A 19,193-nucleotide genomic window follows, 5' to 3' on the forward strand; every position below is an offset into this window, starting at 1 on the left:
GGTTTGAGAGACTATTGAGAATGGGGCAGAATTATTCCTTAGACATTTTGTCCTGCTTAATGAGCATTTATTAAGTACCTGTTGTGTTAAGCATCTGGCATACACAGACTGAGTAAAACATAGTACCTGTCCTTAACAGCAGCAATAACAATAGATAGGAAAGCAAGTTCCAAGTGGGTTGACCCGTGACCTGGCTAAATTATCAGGGAAAATGTCCGCGGTAATGATAACATTAAAGTGTTAATAACAGCCAGACGCGGCTGTAGTCTCAGCTACTAAGGAGGCTAAGGCAGGTGGATCACTGGAGTCCAGGAGTTCTGGGCTGTAGTGCGCTCTGCCGATCAGGTGTCTGCACCAAGTTCGGCATCAATCTGATGTCCTCCAGGAAGACCGGAGCCACCAGATTGCCTAGGGAGAGGTGAACTGGCCCAGACTGGAAAGAGAACAGGTCAAAACTCCACTGCTGATCAGTAGTGGGATTGTGCCTATGAATAGCCACTGCACTCCAGCTTGGACAACCTAGGCAGAACCTACCTCAAATAATAACAATATAATAATTACCTGTAATTCCAGCAATTTGGGAGGACAAGGCAGGTGGATTACTTGAGGTCAGGAGTTTGAGACCAGCCTGGCCAACATGGTGAAACCCCGTTTCTACTAAAAAAACAAAAACAAAAACAAAAACAAAAAAATAAACTTAGCTGGGTGTGGTGGCAAATGCCTATAATCCCAGCTACTCAGGAGGCTAAGACAGGCAAATCGCTGGAACCCAGAGGGTGGAGGTTGTATTGAGCTGAGATTGTGCCACTGTGCTCCAGCCTGGGTGACAGAGCTAGACACCAAAAAAAAAAAAAAAAAGGCTAACAACATGAAAAACAGATCTAGCTCTAATGCTTAGAGTGAAATATGGCCCCTGCTGCCTTTATGGGAATGGTTTGGTTGGAAACATTGACCATGCAGAGATCTCTGCTCCCTGGATTAGAATCTTAAGCCTGTGCTGGTTCATTACACAAGTATTCCAGATCTGCTTCTCCCAAAGGCATTTAAAACACGTGAAGGTGGTGTTGCGTAAAAAGCAAGCTCTTGTGTTCAGCAAATATAACCGAGTGAGCTGAGACAGCGTCACTCACTCACCGAGAGGGGAGCTGGACGTCCCGCTGTCTCCAGTGGAATACAAGCAATGGACATTGAGAAGGTCAACTCCATGGACTTTGGAGAATTCGTGGATGTGTTTGGGAATGTCATTGAGAGATGTCCTCTGATTGCAGATGCTGTTTGGTCCCAGCGACCATTCTCTGATTTGGAAGATTTAGAGAAGCACTTTTTTGCCTTTATTGATGCCCTTCCACAGTCAGGTAAGGCTTCAGTATCAGACATTCTCTGCAAAGGGATTTCAAATATGCTTATCAAAATATTTTTAGATATTGGCCAGGCATGGTGGCTCACACCGGTAATCCCGGCACTTTGGGAGGCTGAGATGGGAGGATCACTTGAGCCCAGGAATTTGAGACCAGTCTAGGCAACAGGATGAGATCTGTTGCTACAAAAATTGTTTTTAGGCCGGGTGTGTTTGTGGCTCATGCCTGTAATCCCAGCACTTTGGGAGGCCGAGGTGGGCAGATCACAAGGTCAGGAGATCGAGACCATCCTGGCCAACATGGTGAAAACCCATCTCTACTAAAATACAAAAAATTAGCCAGGCGTGGTGGTGCATGACTGTAGTCCCAGCTATTCGGGAGGCTGAGGCAGGGGAATCGCTTGAGCCTGGGAAGTGGAGGTTGCAGTGAGCTGAAATTTCACCACTGCACTCCAGCCTGGTGGCAGAGCAAGACTCTATCTCAAAAAATAAAACAAAAAACAGCAAAAAAAATGTTTTTTTAAAAAGTCTATCTATCTATCTATCATCTATCTATCTATCTATCTCTCTATCTCTCTCTCTCTCTCTATCGTCTATTTTAGTCTAATTCCTTATACTTGATGTGTTTATTGAGCTCTTTCCTTTGGAAGGTTCAGTAAATTTCCTCAGGTCTAGTCCATGAGAGTCAAGCACTTGCGTGGTTTAGGTCAGACATGGACTGGAAGAACGCGTTGGCTAAGGTAAGTGGCTGCTAAATAGTAGAGCTTTGAGGTCACAAGGAGGAACCTGGCAAAAGACATCAGAGTGATTCGGAGGCTAAAGGCCAGGCTGAGAGCCCACCCTCTCTTAGCCACCCCATCTGGCTTGGGAATGTCCTGTGTGTGACAGAGAGGACAGCTGGATATCAGACTCTCTCCAGAGCCCACGGGAAAGGGCAATCGGCTGACTTTTGTACCAGAAAGGGCCAGTTTGGACTGGATGGCCGAGGAGAGTGAATTCATTCAGATCAGCAACTCCCTGAGGGATGGAGGGGAAGGAGGAGAATCTGAAGGCATCCCTCTGGAGAAAGGGAAAGAAGTTACTGATTTCTTCTGTGGAGAGGGAGAGAAAATGAGGCACTTCTTGGTGTGGGGTGAGGAGAAGAGGGGGTGACTCCGAATGGCACACACAGCTTCACAGAGACCAGGCTGCCTCAGGGGCTGTCCTGGATGGTCTGTGGAGAAACCTGAAATGTACTGAAGGGGTGGCGAGGGGCAGAGAGGCCTCCGTGGACGTCTGGGTGGGGAAGGAGAGCCCCTGCTCTCTTCTCCAAAAAGGAGCCAACAGACAGTGCTGCCTATCAGGATGGCCTTTGACAGTCAGATGGCTTCTGACCGTCATACAGATGTCTCCAAAATAAGGAGCTCCTTTTAATTCATTTGAGGCTTATCTAGGCAGAGCAGAGGACGTCATAAAATCAAACGGACAGGAATGTCGGGGCCGTGTGGACACTCACCCACTTCTGGGGGCCTCTCCACAGCTGAGGACTTCAGCTCCTCCACTGGGCTTGGGGGTCATCACTGGAGCCTTCTGACCCTTGACTCACAGGGACAGCCCAGTCCCCGCCTGATGAGTGAAGGGACCACAACCTCTCAGCTGAACTCCTGCAGGGCAGGCCGGAAGGAGCACGAGGCCCCGGAACCCACCCTCTCAGTGTCTGACAGGAAAACAGAATAGAGGAGGCAAAATGACAGCCTCACTGGAAAGTAATTTCTTTTCAGGGAAAAAAAAAAAAAAAAAGAGAGAGACAAATCCTTTGATTGTCTTAATACCCAAAGGAGTGGAGAGGCTGAGGAGGGAGCATGTTGAGAGAGAAAGCTAGGATCGCGTGAATAACTTAAATCTATTATTCTTGGGTTTGGCCAGTTATTTAACACACATTTTGGGGGCTTTATTATGCTGTGCCTGGAACTTTGAGAAAAACATAACAATTTCTCCATTTTCATCTTATTGCTCACCAACACTCCCCACAACCCGGCTGGCCAGAGGTTCTAGTTACGGGTCAATCCAGTCAGGGCCCTGAGTACAGTGGAGTGTGGGCAGCGCTGGACGTGGGCTACCCCCGCTCCCAAGGCTTGTTTTGATGCCCCCACGACTTGATGAAACCTCTGTCTCCTGGCTAGTGTCAGAATCCCAGATCACAGAGTGAACAGGATGTTGGGACTTAATCAAAGTTTGCTGAATGAATGCATGAAATCGTTTCCAAGGTGATACTGAAAAATGAGAATTCTAGCATTACCCCCTCCCCCACACATTTTAACTGGGTGACTCAGTGGTAGCTCAGTGGACAAAATGGCTGGAGGGGGTTTGGGCCCCCTGGACGGTTGTTGGTGTCTGCAGTAGACACAGTTCTGGGGAGGAGCTCCCTGTCAGGGAGGCTGCTTCTCGGTTCTGCACTTGTCTGGGAGCAGCTGGGAGCCTCAAAGCTGTCTGGCGGCAACTCCTCATCTTAACATCTCAGTGACAGTAGACAAGTGATCTTATCAATAGCGACAATAACAACAACAAATAGCTAAAATTTATTGAACTGTTACTACTGGTGTGTTTCAGGCACTTTTCCAAAAACTTTGCACTTGCTAACTCATTCAATCCTCTAATGTCTCTATAAAATGAGGAATAGTATTATTATGACTCCCATTCTTACCGATGGGAAAACTGAGGCACACAGAGATTAAGTAACTTGAACAAGGACACACTACTAGAAAGTGGCAGGACTGGAATTCTAATAACCCTGAGCGTCAACCCAACAGGTTTTGAAGGCTTTTTCCAGACAATGAGAAACAAAGTCTAGAAACAGTTTTTAAGGTTTTCATTCATTTATCCACTAACGTATTTGATTAACATAAATGCTTGATGTCCTAGACCCCATGTTTTATTGTTTAAATAATCAAATAAAATGATCTATTTCACAGCATGGTGACTATAGTCAATAATAATCTATTGTATATTTGGAAATTGCCAAGAAAGTAGGCTTTTTTTATTTTTTATTTTAATTGAGGTAGAGTCTCACTCTGTCACCCAAGCTAGAGTGCAGTGGCACCATCTTGGCTCACTGCATCCTCACCCTCCCGGGTTCGAGCGATTCTCCTGCCTTAGCCTCCCTAGTAGCTGGGATTACAGGCACCTGCCACCATGATGAGCTAATTTTTCTATTTTTAGTAGAGATGAGGTTTCATCATGTTGGCCATGCTTGTCTCAAATTCCTGACCTCAAGTGATCTGCCCACCTTGGCCTCCCAAAGTGCTGGGGTTACAGACATGAGCCACCTTGCCCCACCTTCAAGAGAGTAGATTTTAAATGTTCTTACTACCAAAAAAATGATAAATATGTGAGGTGATAGATATATTAAAAATCTTGACTTCATCATTTCACAATGTGTATGTATATGGAAAGCATCAAGTTGCACACTATAAATACGTACAATTTTTTGTCAAAAATCCAATAAAATGGTTTTTGTTTGTTTGTTTGTTTGTTTGTTTTTCTGAGATGGAGTCTCGCTCTGTCATCCAGGCTGGAGTGCAGTGGCACAATCTCAGCTCACTGCAACCTCTGCCTCCGGGGTTCAAGCGATTCTCCTGCCTCAGCCTCCTGCGTAGCTGGGATTAGAGGCACACACCACCATGCCCGGCTAATTTTTGTATTTTTACTAGAGACAGGGTTTCACTGTGTTAGCCAGGATGGTCTCGATCTCCTGAGCTTGTGATCTGCCCACCTCAGCCTCCCAAAGTGCTGGGATTACAGGTGTGAGCCACCGTGCCCAGCCTTAAAATGGGATTTATTACAGTCTAGCTTTACCCTTTGGATAGTAAGAAACAAACTGAGTGAAATAGATTCTTTGAATCTAAAACGAAGGTATCTTAGAGAGACGTTCAAGTTACAGTGGTCTACCTAGTCATGTATTTGTTTTGGTGACTGAGGAAAAACCTCCACCATTAACAGAAAACAAAATTGGGTTTCTAGACTAAGGTTGAGTCCATTTAGGTTCTGCTATGATGACTATTGGCCAGTAGGTGGCAGTCCAGGATTAATATTGAGCTCTAGTGCTCTTGGGCAAAGTACCTTCTCCAGCCAATCAGTTCCTACAGATTAAAGATGAGGCAAAGGTTTTCCAGGAAAGAGAACTGACAATTAGCAAAGGGAAGAAAGTTGAAACACACATGCACTAGCTGAAGAAATTCAGGATGGATTTGTGTTATAAAATTAAAGAGCAATACAACTTTCATAAGAGTTAATTAACTGTGCATTTCCGCTGGCTATGGTGACTCACACCTGTAATCCCAGCACTTTGGGAGTCTGAGGTGGGAGGATCGCTTGAGCCCAGAAGGTTGAGGCTGCAGTGAGCCATGATTGCACCACTGCACACCAGCCTGGATGACAGAGCGAGAACCCTGTCTCAAAAAAAAAAAGGGCATCTCTGTGTCTTTCAGAATTATACTAATGCCACAATTTATTACTTTATGCTTATTAAACAACATTTTTGTTGAATGAATGGAGTTGGAATCTAATAAGTTCCTTATAATACAGGCTATGAGGGTTTTAGATTGAGCTATTAAAATGTGTTTGTTTATTCAGAAAACAAAACAAAACACTCCTTACCAAAAGTGCTGTGTTGGTCAAAAAATACTCACTGAGTGCCCACTGTGCCCCAGGGATTGTTGTGGGCACTGGGAATGGGGTAGTGACCAAGACAAGTCCTTGCCTTAAATGAGCTTACATTCTAGTGAAGACAGACAGGATTAACATTAAAAATACCATTATTTCAGGTTCTAGAAATTCTCAGAAAAAAATATATGTAATATGGCAGAAAATATGTAATAAAGGTGGTCTTTCTTAGGAGGTTAAAATTTAAGACCGAAGGATGAGAAATAAGTAGCTGAAATCTGGGATGAGGCCACTCTTAGAAAAGGAACCTGGCTGGGCGTGGTGGCTCATACCTGTAATCCCAGCACTTTGGGAGGATGAGGCAGATGGATCACTTGAGGTCAGGAGTTCGAGACCAGCCTGGCCAACATGTTGAAACTGGTCTCTGCTAAAAATACAAAATTAGCTGGGCATGGTAGCACGCACCTGTAATCCTAGCTACTCGGGAGGCTGAGGCAGGAGAATCACTTGAACCCAGAAGATGGAGGTTGCAGTGAGCCGAGATCGCACCACTGCACTCCAGCCTGGGTGACAGGACAGGACTCCAACTCAAAAACAACAAAAAAGCAAAGGAACCTGAGACCAGGATGAACTTGACATTTTTGGGGTACAGAAAGATCAAGGTAGTTGGAAAACAGTAAGGAGTGGAGGGATGTGAGGAAGAGGCAGCAAGGGCCTGATCATGTAAAGCTGCTTAGGTCTAATAAGGAACTTGCTTCTCCATTTGCAGTGGGTCACTGGGGTTTATGCTTTAGGATGGTGACGTGGGGGCTATGTCAGATGCAGGGGGCCAGGTCGAGGGGCCGTTGCAGTAGTAAGAGTAAGAGATGAGGTTGCTTGGACTGTGGTTGGAGCAGTAGAGATGGAGAGATGCGAATGGATTCTCAGAATAGGGCTTACTGTTAGAGTCAACAGGAGCTTTTTTTTAAATGGATTTGATGACGGAAGGCAGATCAGAAACAAAGCCGAATGGTCACTCCTAAGCTTTCAGTCTGAGCCACTGGGTGGGTGGTGGTGCCGTTTTCCGAGTTGAGGAAGACTTAGAGTTGAGAAGACAGGATGGAGGAAGGAGCTTGCTGGGTCTGAGATACCCAAAAATCATCCAAATGAAAATGGTGACTGCTCAGTTGCATCAAAACAGAGGAGCTTGGTGAAACACTGAGGGCTAAACTATATCTTGCTGTCATCAAAGAATGGATGGCATTTCAAACCCTAGGACTGGCTGAGGGCACTTAGTACTAGTACATTGGTGTCAACAGCAAAGGGATGAGATGTGGGTACTGAGTCCTGTGGTACTAGTGCTAGTGACCTATCTGGCAGAGCAAGATGAAAGTAGGCAAAGGATGTCTCTGAAGGTAAGTGGTAGTCATTTTTTTTGAGACAGAGTCTTGCTCTGTCACCCAGGTTGGAGTGCAGTGGCATGATCTCAGCTCACTGTAACCTCCGCCTCCCGGGTTCTAGCAATTCTCCTGCCTTGAGTAGCTGAGATTACAGGTGCATGCCACTATGCCCAGCTAATTTTTGTATTTTTAGTAGAGACGAGGTTCACCATGTTGGTCAGGCTGGTCTCGAACTCCTGACCTTGTGATCCACCCGCCTCGGCCTCCTAAAGTGCTGGGATTACAGGCGTGAGCCACTGCACCCGGCCGTTTATAGTCATTTTTTAAGGAGAGAGGGCCAACCAGGTGACATGGTCTGGAGAGGCTGAGAAAGAAGAGGTCAGCCATTGGTTTTTGGGCTCAGGCAAGATGTCCTTAATGAGTGCAGATCAGTTGGTACAGTGGCTCGAAGCTCGACAGAGTGAGCCTGGAAAGGGAGGTCAGGAAGTGGAGAGGCCAGGAGACAACTCCTTCAAGGTCTTTTCTGTAAGGAGGAGCAGAGAAATAGGGAGAAACAAGAGAGCAACAGGGAATCAAGGGAGAACATTAATATTGTTTATGGGATGAGTGATTCTAAGGCATGTTTGCACATTGATAAGGGTAAGTGGTGTGGGGATGGAGAAATAGATTATTTGAAATTGCAGAAGCAAAGTGACAGGAAAGGAGAGCTAGCTTCAAGAACACAAATGGAGGGTTGGCCTTCCATAGGAAAAACAGATTGTCCATTGTACCAGGGGTAAGAACATACCCAGATACCACTGGGTATGGACCAGGAGGCAGCTGGACTGTTATGGGATTCTGGGCTTCCATGGCCACAGTTGCCTACCCTGTTCCTCTCCCATAGAACAATGAGTGTCTGCTCTGTGCCAGGAGTTCTTCTAGGTGCAAAAATTCGGTCCTGTGGTCCCGGCAAATAACACACATCCACACCTACATCTCTAGACGTGACATGCCAATGCTTAGGAGGTAAGTCCAGATTTTCAAGAAAGACTGAAGAACGGGCAGTACCTAGATTCCCTGAGAACCACGGGCTGTCTGACTGGCCTGGCTAGCACCTGGGCTTCCAGGTGGGGGACGCTGAGGACTGGAGGCAAGGAGATGGCACCTACTTGCCCAGTATCCAGCCTCCCACTAGGACTTATGGGCAAAGCTTAGGGATAGCATACTGGCGCTGGCAGGGAACTGGGTCCTTGCTGCAGGCCAGTGGGCACAGTAGGCACCATTCCCGATGTACTTACTTAAGGGTCCAGTGGTTTGGGGCAATGAAGATGGGATATCTGGCCAGGTGAAGTCAGGCTCTGTTTCTTCTGAGCTACCATCCTCTGCCTGATTCCTCACACCTCTTTCTTGTTAGGCGCAGCTAAGAGACAGACAGAGAGAGAGAGAGAGAGAGAGAGAGAGGGAGGGAGGGAGGGAGGGAGGGAGAGAGAAGCGACTGAGACAGAGAGTAAATTCCAGTTTCTCCTTTTTAGTCTCTTTTCTTCTGCCCTTTGCTCTGCTAGTTTATCTGCGTCTTTTCTCTTCTCGCACTGCAAGAGTGGAAAACTCGTGCTCAGTTCTAGGCAAACATTAACCCCGGGCGACGTTTCCAAGCGGGAGACAAACTCTAGAGAGTGAGAAGCGAGATGCGAGGGCACCAAGGGCAAGAAGGGGGCCGGGCGTGTGCCGGGTTCGCGGGACGCCGCCGCCTCTCTCTGCTGCGCGGCCTGCGCGGGGAGCCTGGTGGGGGCGGCAGGACGACAGACCCAGCGCCCAGGCCTCCCACCAGTGACCACCGCCCCCGGCCTCCCACCAGCGACCACCTCCCTCGCAGCTTGGGCTGATCCTCCAGACAGCATGCGATGGTGGGGAGGGAAGTCCCCTGACAGGGCGGGGGACCTAGCGGCTGCTCTGAAACTCCAAACACCTGAGGAGGAGGCGCGGAAAGTCCAGCCGCCCAAGACTCGCATTTTCCCCTCCTCCGCAGCCGGGGCAGGTTGCCGTCCTGGGCCTGGGTGAGCGCCGAGGGGATCCGGGCGGGAGCTGAGCTCGGTTCCCCAGGCCTGGCAAGTGGCCGCGTGGCACGACCAACTCCGGGCCCAGGGCTGGGGCTGCTCCCCCAGGTGGGGAGTTTAATTCTCACATTTTCGCACTACCCGGACGGGGCTGGACGCGGGAAGCGGGAAAGACCCGTTTCTGTTTGCAGTGCCCGAGGGGCAGGACACCTACGAGAAGGGCTCTATCACAGTGGTGTTAGGCCGGCTCGGTGGCTCACACCTGTAATCCCAGTACTTTAGGAGGCCAAGGCGGGAGGATCGCTTGAACCCAGGAGGCAGAGGTTGCAATGAGCCAAGATCGCCCCACTGCACTCCATCCCGGGCGACAGAGCTGTCTTGAAAAAACACACAAAAAACAAAAAACAGTGGTGTTAGAGGGATGGGATTATTTGTGACATGACTTTCGTTTTGAACTTTCCTTAACCTTGCAGGGGCAGCCGTGCTCTGAAAACGTCTGTGATTTGGAGTAGAGGGTCCAAGCGCAGTGTGGTGAGTGACCCTAGGCAGGTCACTAGTTCTTTTTGAGCCTTCATTGAATTCTCTCTTACACGGGGATGTTACCCCCAGTTCTCCGCGTCTTTCAGGGAGAAATTAGTTCATGAGTTAGATGGTGCAATATCAATCATCCTTTTATTAGACAGAAACAATAAGTTTGGGGAAGAGGACGTCTACCTTACAGGAGGTTTAATTTTCAGCTTCTTTGAGATAAAATTCATTGAATGGTGTTTTACATGCGCGCCTTTTCCAACAGACCCCACGCCTATTCCCAGCGCCAGAGGCGGACAACCGCTTTACTGGGATACAGAGACAGGTACTTCCTGAGGCACCTCAGTCCAGTTCCACTGGGTTTACTACAACTAATAATGACTGTTTCTGTTTACTAGGTATTAGGCGATGTGTTTTAAGTAAGTGAATTGTCTCTAATCCTCACAACTCTAAAGCAAGTTAGGCGTCACCCGCATTGTACAAACCATGGCGCCCTGCTCACCATATCTGGAATCTTGCCTCGCCCCGAGGAATCTAAATTTCACTTTAGAGAGCTGAGCAAGATGATTGCCCAGCGCTAACTCCGGGAAATCCCTGGGACTGAAAATCACAGGTAACTCGCCAGAGTTTTTCAATTTTAGGCCTAGGAGATTATGTAAAGCTTTCCTAAAAAAAAAAAAAAAAAAAAGCTTTCCTTCAAGTAAACGCTGTTCTCTGGGGCCTCTGGGATCTACAGTCGGAGAAGGGGAATAAGTTCCGGGCCGGTGGGGGATGGGTGGGTGCAATTTCCTAAATAGAGGCAAGCCACTTTCATTGAAAGGGCTGTGGAACTCTGGCTAGAGGTGGGTTTCTTTGCAGTTAATCATCTGCAAGCCTCTTTGGATGCCTGATTCCAGAAACCCAGAACTCACACTTAGGGTCACAAAATCCAGGGCATTTATTTGCCGAGCCCCATGGATGTTATCCCTATGGATGCAACCCCGCCCCTGTCCGTTCTCCTTTGGAGCAGAACGAAACCCATTCCAGAGCTTTTGCAGGAAGTCTTCAGGCCCTTGCGTCCGGCCCCTTTAGACATCAAAGCCCCCCCTGAGAGCAAAGGACTTTGAAAGATAGGAAAAGCTCAGGATCCTTATCGCGTCTCTGCTCCCTCCCGACCTAGTCGTAAATTCCGAGCCTCAGCGGCCGCCCTCTCTCTCCTCCGCTCTTCTTGACCCAAGGTCTCAAAAGACAAACGTGTCACTTCCCGCGCCGCCCCTGGATCCTGGTCCCGACCGAATGTAGTGGGGACCGAGAAGCGCAAGGTCCAGGACTTGCTAGAGGGGCGCGCCAAGGGCGCCCCTGTTCCGTCAGGACATCACCGCCTGGGTACTCTACTTCACCCTCCCGCAGCCTTCTTTGGGGCGGGGCGGGGCGGGGCGGGGCAGGGGGGCAGGGGGGCCGGGCTCGGCCTACGCGCCCCCTCGAGTGCGCGATGCGGGGCGGGTGCGGTGACGCGCTCCCGCTTGTGTCTGTGCTTCTCCGCAGGCCAGGAGGGCATCCTGCGCTGCCACCCGGACCTGGCGGGCAGCGAGCTGCAGCGGGGCACGCTCACAGCGAGTCGCAGCGGGAACAGAGCGGCGCAGGCCTGACGAGCCTGGGCGCGGACGAGCGGCTCCGGCTGGCCGAGCTCAACGCGCAGTACCGCGCGCGCTTCGGCTTCCCCTTCGTGCTCGCCGCGCGCTTCAGCTACCGGACTGCAGTGCCGCGCGAGCTGGAGCGCCGGCTGCTCTGCCCGCGCAGGAGCTGCGCACTGCTCTGGGCGAGGTGAAGAAGATCGGCAGCCTGCGCCTGGCCGGCCTCCTCCGCTCCGACCCCGCCAAGCTGTAGCTGCCGCGCGGACCAGGGACCCGGGACGCACAACCGGACGCGCGGGGGCCACGGCCCGGAGCTGTGCGTCCTGGGCGGGAGGCGGACTCGGGCCTGGAACAGCGTCCACACACGTGCACAAAGGAAGTGGAGAATTGAGGCAATCATACGAGTAATGAGTCCTTTTGTCCGGCCACCCACATGCGCACGCGTTGCCAAAATATCCATATTGTTTAGTGCTTTGCCCCGGATTTATCCAGCTCACTGCTTCAATTCTTCACTCCCTTTGCGGCCCCCGACACCACTGGCCTTTGTGGATTCCAAAACGTTTACCCAGTTCTCCCCAACCCTCTCCTGCTAAGCCCGAACTGCAAAGCAAACGGACAGAAAAGGAATCTTTTATGCCACAGCGGGTTGTCTGTTTGTTTTTCTCTTTTCCCAGTTCATTTGCTGCACCCGACCTTTACATGTGAGCGGAAGCGGTGTTCTCGCTCTTGGGCACTAGGGGAGCAGACTGGGAGCCAGGAAAGCCAAACGCTGGCCTCGGTCCGGCCCGGGGAGCCGGAGAAGCCGCGGGAAGGAGGCGGTGGGCCGGGAAGAGCCCTCCGAAGGGAAGAGCCAACCGAAGGGTTGGGAAGGCGCCCCGTGGGGACGGACGGAATAGTTGCAGCCATTGCTCCTAAAAGGCGGGGGGCGTCCATGCTGAAGATCTCTCCCGGAGGTCGGCTTTTGGGAGGGTGGCTCGACTGCCCCGGGAAACCCATCAGTTATTAAAATAATAACACTCATTGAGCAGCGCGGGGTATTTGCACCCCAGAATGAAGCGAGATTGCAGTGTCGATTAAATGGAGGGAAGTGCCCATAGAAATCTTTGCTTGTCAGCCCTGGAGTTTCAGACTCCTATTATTAGGCTGGGCAGCTTTCTGCAACAGCAGCCAGACAGTCCACTGGGGGAAAGTACATTAGCATCCTGCGGAGGAGCCCACCACATTCTACCACCCGCCGACACCCCCCCCCTACACACACGGAAGATGTAAAGAGCCCCAACAAATACTACTTAGGCTTCTATTGGCAGAGGAGAAACGAAACACCCATGGTCTCCCCAACAAAGACAAGGTAATAGGCGAAGGACAGAGGTGGCCCTTTTGAAGACAAGAGCTTGCATTAGTCACCAACCGTGTCCAGGGTTAGCAGCAGCAGCAGCAGCAACAACAACAGCAGCAGCAAGGAAACCTTTCCATAAAGAGCTGCGTGGCTGCACCCTTGGTTCTGGGGCTGATGTCCCATAGAAATAAATCACTCCTGGAGCACTAGGAATTTTAGGCAAGGAAGCCCTTTTCCCATTCCCATCTCACAGTGTTTCCTGCTGTGGTAAGGCTGAAGGAAAGAGAAGCTGGTAGTGGGGCAGGTGTCAGGAAAGCGGGCTGTGCTACCAGCGTCCCTGGGCTTGTGGCCAGACACCTTCTCTGGGTGTAGGAGCGCCGGGTGCACACCATGAAGAAAGTTCCATGGCTCGCTTCTGTTCTTTGGGACCCTGCAGCAATGGTGGGGTGCTAGGCCTGGGCCAGACACCTGCCTCTCTCTAGCCAGGGTAACCTGGGGGATTTCCTGACACACACAATAACTTGCTGCATGGTGAAGAGGATTTTCTGACCCAGGATCCAAATACCAAGGCTGGGCCTAAGACTCAGAATAACCCACTGTAGTCAGGGCACCCAGTCCCAAGCCTGGGGATAAACCCGACGCTTAGATAAACCAGACCCCAAATGCAGCGTCTGTGCTTTTTATGTAAAAAAGCTCATGTGAGATGCACAGATCCCACCAGGGCTGGGTTCCCCGCAGTTTAGCATGAGTGTAGATGAGCTCAGAATCTCCCAGACACGACCCCAGTGTCTCCAATTACACAGTTACATTTCAACAGTTGCAAGCTTGTCCGGAAAATGGTTTATTCCCGCGGGACGGGATGCAGATGGGGGCAGACGCTGAGTCTGTCCCTTTAGAAGGAGCTGGAGCTGAAGGGACAGAGAGCTGGCTGCGCGGCGCCTCTTCCGAAACACCTGAGCATAAGCAGCCGCGAGGGCGAGCGCAGGACGCGGGGCGTGGGCGTCGGGCTGGGAAGAGCCCGGACCAAACCCGCGGGTGGCTCTGACTCTCCCCTTCGGGAGGCCGTGGCTCGCGCGGGCAAGTCACCTGCGGCAGCCTGGCAGGGCATTTCTCTCCGGCAAATAGCGACATGCTCTCGGTTTCTGTCGGCCTTGGCCTGGCAGAGCCGCTTTCCGCTTTCTGGCCTCTGGTGCGCCCGAGGCGGGAGAGGAGCCCCGGACGCGTGGACCCTAGCTTGCGCGGCAATGATCTCGCATTGACTCTACGCCCGGCTGCTCAGGGAAGGGACAGCCCAGGGCGCGCCCAGCGAGCTTCAGGGGATACGGAAGTGGTTAGGGCAGATTTCAGGGTGAACAACTAATATTTTACTTACTAATTCGTTAAAAACACAAAGAAAACAAAACCAATCGCGGTGGCAAGGCCAAGAAGAGTTGGAAGGCAAGGAGCTGATTTCAATTTCTGTAACCCGACGACCCTCCAGGCACAGGCCCTTACGAAGTGGGGGCAGCTTTGCGGATTTTCACTTCCCCTGGAAATGTCCAAGCCCCGGCAGGAGAACGCTCCCAGTAAAGAGACGGGAGAGCACAGCTCCGGATGAGAACTCAGGAACCGACCCGGGCTTGTCACTCACCTGTGTAACTTAACTGGGATACGGAATGGGGCCTCCTCTTTATTAACCCAGAAAGGTAGGCATTTTGGTCTGTGTGCCCAAAAGATGTCTACAGACGCTAAAATTGGAAGGAAAGAAAGGGAAAAGGGCAACATAAATTATATACATGATCTTTACCCATTTTAAATATGACACATTTCTGGAGATCAGCCGCAGGATATCAGTTCTGACTGATTTTTTTTTTTTTTTTTTTTTTTTTGGAGACGGAGTCTCACCCTGTCGCCCAGGCTGGAGTACAATGGCGCAATCTCGGCTCACTGCAAACTCCGCCTCCCGGGTTCAAGCGATTCTCCTGCATCAGCCTCCCAAGTAGCTGGGATTACAGGCGCGCGCCTCCACTCCCAGCTTATTTCTGTATTTTTGGTAGAGACGGTATTTCACCATGTTGGCCAGGCTGGTCTCAAACTCCTGACCTCGTGATCCACCCGCGTCAGCCTCCCAAAGTTCTGGGATTACAGGAGTGGGCCACGGCTCCTGGCCCAAGAGGAGTTATTCTAAGAAAGTATTAACTGTGAGACAAAAGTAGATGGATACCATCTTTGTCAACTGGAGAAAAATCTGGGATGGAATTTATGGAAAATTCATGCAATAAATGAATAAACCACAGTTATGGGGTGCCTGTGAAAGACATAGGACATGAAGCATGGTCAGAATTGTAGCAATAGCAGAACATTGTTCTGGTGCTATTTGGTGTAGGGGGTGGGAGTGGGAAAATGGGATTCTCTAAATCGTGCTAGTTGGTTTTGTGTTTGGGTGCAATGTTTCCAGGGTGGCACCAGCAGCTGTAGTAATAATAAACATCTATACAGATCGCTATGGGTTGCAAAGAGTGCACATACTGTAGCTCATTTACTTTAAGGGACCTGAACAGCTAGTTGTGCAACTTGGGAAAATCACGTAACCTCTCTGAGCCTTGGGTTCACCTTTGTAAAACGGAAAGGTTACACAGATTTTAAGACCCCTGGCTCCCCTCCAGGGAATGCAGCTAGCCAATGGGAGCAGTAACTCAAGAAGAACAGAACCTTTATTTAAGCTCCTTCCCTTAGCCGCATAAAACTTACCCTGTAGGACTTCCTAGGAACATATTTTCATGCGGCAAACAAAGGTCATTCCAGGCACGAGACAATGGTGAGTGAACAAATGTGAGCGAACACATCTCTCCACGCCAAAGCCACGTGGTAACAGTTGGCTGGTGCTGCCCAGGGAGCCTGGGCTCCTCATATCAAGAGGTTTCCTTTGGGGTGGAACTCCTGATTCCTAGTAGGGACACCAATCTTTGAGACCTCCAAGTCCCTCCCTCTTGTGGATTTAAATCATCCTCTGTCCTCACCCACCACACAGAATGTGTTATACAATGCCCAGTGTCCACAGGCCCTAGTTTCAGAAGAAAGGAAGAAAATGGGCAATGACTATTTATTTGCCTAACTTTTACCCAGTGTACCAAACCAGATTTCTGTACCCAAATATTACCCTTTCTCCTGAGGCTCTTAATTATCCTCATAGATAGAGAAGCATAAAAAAAAAAAAAAGTGTTCCCTGCCTTGGATCAGAAAGCTTGGTGGTCTCTTCGCAACAAGAGTAAAACAGCTGGCTTTTCTTATCCCATTATCCTGCAGCCTGGTCCCTGAGTGGTAACATGTTAGCCCACAGTGACCTCCCATTAATTCAGAAACCTTTCCTCAGGTAGAGAGGGTCAGACACCCAGTTTGCTTGGGAAGAAAATATGCTTCACTCCACTGGGCAAGGACACATCTGCTTCTGTGAATGAAGCCTGGGCGGCTGTGGGCAGCTGCGGCCCCTCCCTGCTGTTCAGGATGGACATGTTGGGATCCATTGTGGTCTGATGGGGCTGGACAGGTGGCGGACTCTCGGGAGGCCCTACAGAAAGGACACTGTCATTGATTTCCTTCCCAGATATGTTAGCTGATTGGGCTGTGGCAGGGCAAGGCAGGATTGTTGGGGTCAAACCAACCATTATTGAGCCTTTCTTTGTGTGAGTAGATGGCTGATTGAGTGCAATGGCTGAAAGACTCCCTAAACTCCAAATTAAGTAGAGATTGAGCTGTTTTTCCACAGCAGTATAGATGGCCAAGCTGAATAATTTTGTCAGCTGACATTCTCTTCCTTTTCACTCCTCCTTAATTATCCCTGGAATTCAGGTCAATGCAAGGTAAGAGTTTCCTGTGCAAGGTATAGAAGGACTATATTATTTGGATAATTTTATTTTCCTTTTTTCAAAGTAAAAAAAGTTTTTAGAGACAGGGTCTCCCTCTGTCACCCAGGCTACAGTGCAGTGGCACAACCATAACTCACTGTCACCTCGAACTCCTGGGCTCAAGCCATCCTCCAACCTCAGCCTCCCAAGAAGCTGAGGCTATAGGTGCACATCACCACACCCAGCTAATTTTTTCATTTTTTTGTAGAGATAGGGTCTCGCTATCCTGGGCTCAAGTGATCCTCCTGCCTCAGCCTCCTAAAGTGCTGGGATTACAGGTGTGAGCCCCTGTGCCTGGCTGGACAATTTTCTTGATCTAAAAAAGATTCAGAAAGTCAACTTACATGCTAAGGTGGGTAGAGATGGCCTGCCCTAACTGGGTTTTGTTAGTCACTGGGCTCCCCAGTTTCCAGGAGCCACAAATATCGGGCAAAGCAGGGTCCCCTTAGTCAGAGCACATACTAGGACCTTTGAGCAGGGAGGGAGCTATGTCAGTGATGTCTGGATTTAAGGAGTGTTTCATCTGCTTGGAGGGGCAGCCCGCCCTTCCAACAGCCTCCTGCTTCCCACCCCCTTTTTGGCCCCTGCTCTTGCCACCAGCCAGGATCCTGCACGCCTGGACCCTCTCTGAAGAATGTGGAATGGCCTCTACTTTGTCAGTAACAGAGGCGTCCTTTTGATAACCTGATGATGGCCACTCCTGCAGTTTTACTGTTGCTTCATTTACCAGGGTCTCTTTTTTTCTCCACCCTTTTCTGCCCTTAGATGTCAGCTCTAGCTCTGGCTCTGTGGGGTTGCAGTTTCAGCACCAGGCCAACCGCAGGCCCGAGCTTCCCAGACAAGTTTGCCTCTCCCAGAGTGAGTTGCTACAGGCTTCTCTGGCCCAGCAGCAGGACTTACAGGGTGGAAGGGCCCTTCTGGCATCGGGGGTTAGGGATGACCATCCCCGTCCCTTCCTGGGGGCTTCTCAGTGCAGGCCAAAAGGCTCCTAAGAAAGACACCAAGCACCTGGGGCCTAGGACTAAGAAAGCCCTGCATGGGGCCCTGATGTGGGTGGCTTCTGCCTCCTCCCAGGGACACAGGCCTGCACTTGGAAGCTGGAGAGGCTGCCCCTGAGCACAGCGAATCTCCAGAGGCCAGTCATGGGGCACCAATCTGCTAGGGGCCAGGGCTGTCTAAATGCAAAGACAACCAGGCTTCTAGAGTTCAGTCAGCCACCTTCTACCCCTCTCTGACTGCTCCCACAACCCTGCCTTGTCAGGGACCCAGCTGGGCCCTCTCCTGGCTGAGAGCAACCTGGATGTATGGGGACACTTACATTCTGAGAAGCTTGTCCGAGGACATCATTTACCAGCTCCTTTCCCCTCACCGAACAGTCTAGACCCTGGGACCACAGCTGTGCCATGCCATTGCTAAGGAGACCCATTTTTTGCAACGAGGGAAACATTCATTTTCACAATGATTTCCTTTCCATGGCTGGAGCACTCCAAGTGAGCCTCAGGCTTCCCTGTGGCTTGGCCTGCTCTGGGGCCTGGCTTGACCTGAGGGGCCAGAGCAGCCCTGGCCACTCCCAAAGCTGTTGGATGAGCAGGCCAGAGCCACGTTTTCAAGGCACAGCACAGAGACACAGCTGGAAAACAGGGACAATTAGCCAGCGGCCGGCAGCCTGGGCCATAAAAACGCAGGAAGCGGCCACCGCAGGGCGGAGGGAATGGCTGTCCCTAATAAAGCGATTGTTCCAAAGAATGCCCGCATTCCGAAGACACAGGCTGGAGCCTCAGCCTCGGCTTCCAGAGCTCAGGCCTGGGAGGTGGGGTGGTGTGGGGGATGGAAACGGGAACTGTGTCTCCAGGAAGAGGAGGAAGATATTTGCTAGATCAAAAGTTCCAAGTGCCCACCACTTAACCTCCCACATTCCTGCCCCATCAGGTCTGCGGACCTCCCCTACTGCCCTTCTCTCAATGATTTGGATTTTGTAACGGGGTTTGCAATTTACTTCCGGTTTTATTTCTCAGGAAGTCCGATGACACTCCAGGCCAGGCGCTGGAGGTCCCCCAGGAGGACCAGCTCGGTCTCCCACCTCTTGAGTGCGCAGCTCCTTGGCCCCTGAGTACCCCACCACCCCCATTTTTAGCCTTCTTCCTTACAAACACGAAGGGTGGGAGGAACCAGAAAACAGGGGATCCCGCAACCCTAGGCTAGTTCTGATCGCTTTCAGGTGTCTGCAGAGGCAACTTGCTGGTTGTCACCTGTAAGATGGGGAGGATAAAAACACCTCCTAGGTTTTGTTTTAGATCCTAGGGGGATGTGAGGCTCAAGGGAGATAAAGGACACTGGAGAGCACCCCAGAAATGACAGGATGAAGGCGATGGTGACAAATATCCGAGCGAAACGCTTGACAATGAGAACAGACAAGTGCAGG

At 50.5% G+C, this 19,193-nt stretch overlaps 1 protein-coding gene across 1 annotated transcript; it reads left to right on the forward strand.

The window, feature by feature from the left end:
* Positions 1–1,180: 1,180 nt before the first annotated feature.
* On the forward strand, positions 1,181–11,804 carry URAD (ureidoimidazoline (2-oxo-4-hydroxy-4-carboxy-5-) decarboxylase). The gene is given in 4 exon segments (XM_003270214.1): positions 1,181–1,355; positions 11,463–11,528; positions 11,531–11,710; positions 11,713–11,804. Coding segments are annotated over 4 exon segments (513 nt in total).
* The last annotated feature ends 7,389 nt before the right edge of the window (positions 11,805–19,193 follow it).

The sequence above is a fragment of the Nomascus leucogenys genome, chromosome 9 (genome assembly GCF_006542625.1).
Source record: "Nomascus leucogenys isolate Asia chromosome 9, Asia_NLE_v1, whole genome shotgun sequence".
Lineage (NCBI taxonomy): Eukaryota > Metazoa > Chordata > Mammalia > Primates > Hylobatidae > Nomascus > Nomascus leucogenys.